The 2,885-nt window shown below is 36.5% G+C and overlaps 1 protein-coding gene across 1 annotated transcript; it reads right to left on the bottom strand.

Annotated features, from left to right (window-relative positions):
• Positions 1-220: 220 nt before the first annotated feature.
• LOC136230997 (cytochrome P450 71AU50-like) lies at positions 221-2,454 on the bottom strand. The gene is made up of 3 exons (XM_066020224.1): positions 2,410-2,454; positions 1,121-1,997; positions 221-1,044 (listed from the first exon to the last, which is right to left on the bottom strand). The coding sequence occupies exons 2-3, from the start codon at positions 1,994-1,996 to the stop codon at positions 430-432; spliced, it is 1,491 nt and encodes a 496-aa protein (XP_065876296.1). The 5' UTR covers position 1,997; positions 2,410-2,454; the 3' UTR covers positions 221-429.
• Positions 2,455-2,885: the final 431 nt, after the last annotated feature.

Genomic DNA, 2,885 nt, shown 5'->3' with positions numbered 1-2,885 from the left:
TGTATATCACTTTAAAAAAGTTCAGAAGCAAATGGATCATTCTAAGTAAGTTCATGGGTCAATAGGTTACTTTAAACAAATTCAAGTGACCAATATGTTACAAGCCAAATTTTAACTTCACATTCATATTAATTTACATTCCATACATTTTATTTATATATTTTACATAATAAGTATTAATAGATAAGACTCGTCGTCGTATTTTTATATAAATCCCAAATCCGTCTAAAAATAGACAGATCTAAGGCAGGCCACACCTAGTGCTATATTCTTTTGTGCAAAGCCCGACACATTTTACCGAACGAGTACCCAAACTCGTAAGTAAATCTACTTCTACATAGTCCACTTAGACCAAAATATGCCTTAGGATTTATTAGGATATAGTAAGACTTAGGCATGAGCTCGAAGAACTATTGAATTTGAACAAGATCAAACTTGAAGACGATAAGAAGGTATAGCTAGAAGATGCTTTTCCCTTACTGTGACTACACCCACTTTCTCAGTCATGTCTAAATCAACAGGCAACATATCATTTGGCAACTTCCAATCGAAGCAATGAAACAATTGGGCCACCACAAGCCGAGTCACAGTCATTCCCAGTTGTTGTCCAGCACATGCTCTGCGACCCGAACTAAATGGTATAAGCTCAAAGTTTTGTCCCTGAACATCAATGTCGCTTCCTATAAACCTTTCTGGCCAGAATTTCTCTGGATCAGACCAAGCACTTGGATCTCTTCCTATGGCCCATGCGTTTATAAAAATTTGTGAATCTTTAGGGATAAAAAATCCATCAACAATTGTGTCTTCTGATGCACTGTGTGGGATTAGAAATGTTGCTATTGGATGGAGTCTTAAAGTTTCCTTTATAACCATGTTTACATATTCCAAATTTCCCAAGTCTGATTCTTCAACTAGTCTGTGCATCCCTACTTTCTCTTCCACCTCCTTTTGTATTTTCTTCATAACTCTTGGGTGCCTCATGATTTCAGAAAGTGTCCAATCAATTGCTGATGATATTGTATCCATTGATGCCATTTGCATGTCCTGCAATTAGCCAGGCATAAGAATATATATCAATTCAAAGAATAATTTATAGTTAAGAAGGTCCAAAATTTCTTACCAACATAAGGGCTTTGACGTTATCTCGCCCGATGCGAAGTTCAGATTCTTCAGACGCCATAATTTCCAACAAGATATCCACAAAATCTTTTGTTCGATTATCATCTTTAGACTGAATATGTTCGTCGATTATTTTCTCAAGGAAGCCATCAAACACTTTGCTAACTGCCTCTCTTTTCTTTGTGAGACCCTGAAGATCAAATCGTGCAATCAGAGGAATGAAATCACCCAAATCAGGAGCTGATAATGCTACCATAAACTCTTTCATCACAGCCATGAATCCTCTCTCATCAAACTCCACTGGCGCGTACTTTTTTCCAAAAACCATTCTACAACTCATATCCGCAGTAAGAGCAGTAACTTTAGCTCTAAGATCAACGGCAATCCCTTCACAGGAAGCATCCTTAATGTAATCCAGCAACAGGTTAAGCTCTTCTTTTCTCATAGACTTGAATGAATCTACCTTCTCTTTGCTGAGCAACTGGGTTGTGACGAGCTTGCGCACAAAGCGCAAATACGAGCCATATGGTGACATGGTGATGTTCTTGAGGCCGTAAGTGAGGTATTTGGATGCAGAATGATCAGGCCTGTACGCGAATGCAAGGTCGTGGGTCTTAAGAAATAACTCGGCAGTCCGAGGTGAGGAAACAATAACTGCCGGTACCTGGCCTAGGCGTAAATGCATAATAGGGCCATATATTTTTGCTAGCTTATGCAAATCTTGGTGAGGGTTTTTCCAAAACAAGTGAAGGCTGCCAACTATTGGGAATCCAACTGGGCCAGGAGGTAGTTTATTCTTTGATTTGGTAATCTTTCTCCATGCTTGGAGCAGAAAAACTAAAGCAAATAAGGCAAGTGCTGGGAGTGCCAAATCCATGCTGAGTTATTTCATGAAATATAAAAGAATATCAGTTATGAGTAGTAATTTTCACATGCACCTTAATGAGCAAGTGAATTTGCTTATTCACCCGTTAGATATAGACTTATTAAATCTCCACTTTAAGATTCTAATAAACCTAGATCTAACATTCAATGATCAAATTCTACTTGTTCATTAAGGTGCATGATATCAAGACTGCAGTTATGAGATAGACCAAAGTTTAACATACATAAACAATAAACAAGACGAGAATTTCTACGATGGACCGGGTGCAATGGACTCAACCAATAAAAAAGAGAATCATGCTACCTTACGTTCCTATTGGCAAGGTCCAATGGACCGGTACATAGTAGAGTTGTTTCAATTATAAAGGTATAAATAAGTTGAATGTAAAACCAACTGTTACTTACTTGAAAGTTAAGGACAGCAGCAATAGGCTCTCTAAGAAAACTGGAAATTTGAGGGCTGGTGTGTCAATTGAGGGAGAATTCCTCTCCTTTTATAGGGAAATGACGTATTTGTATAATAAAAAAATATACAGTTTTTATTTTAATTTGTAACTAACCCTTGGTTGACGAAGGGTACTAAAAAAGTCCAAACTAATTCTAGTTTTAACTCGATTTTTGAAATAGGGTATTTTGGTTTAATACCCTTTGTCAACCAAGGGTTGGCTACAAATAAAAAAATGTATATTTTTCATTATTATATATTATAAAAGATCATATAGTAGTAACATTTTTATCTATATATTTTATTGATTATCGAATTTGAAACAGAGCGAAAAGAAACGGTTTTATCCTTTTATATTAATCCAGTCCCTTTCAGCTTGTCGCATATTTAGAATTGTCTTTCGACATATCGCGAAACTTTTATAGCTAAAATGTTA

The sequence above is a fragment of the Euphorbia lathyris genome, chromosome 5 (assembly GCF_963576675.1).
Source record: "Euphorbia lathyris chromosome 5, ddEupLath1.1, whole genome shotgun sequence".
Taxonomy (NCBI): Eukaryota; Viridiplantae; Streptophyta; class Magnoliopsida; order Malpighiales; family Euphorbiaceae; genus Euphorbia; species Euphorbia lathyris.
This window is presented reverse-complemented; position numbering and strand designations above follow the sequence as displayed.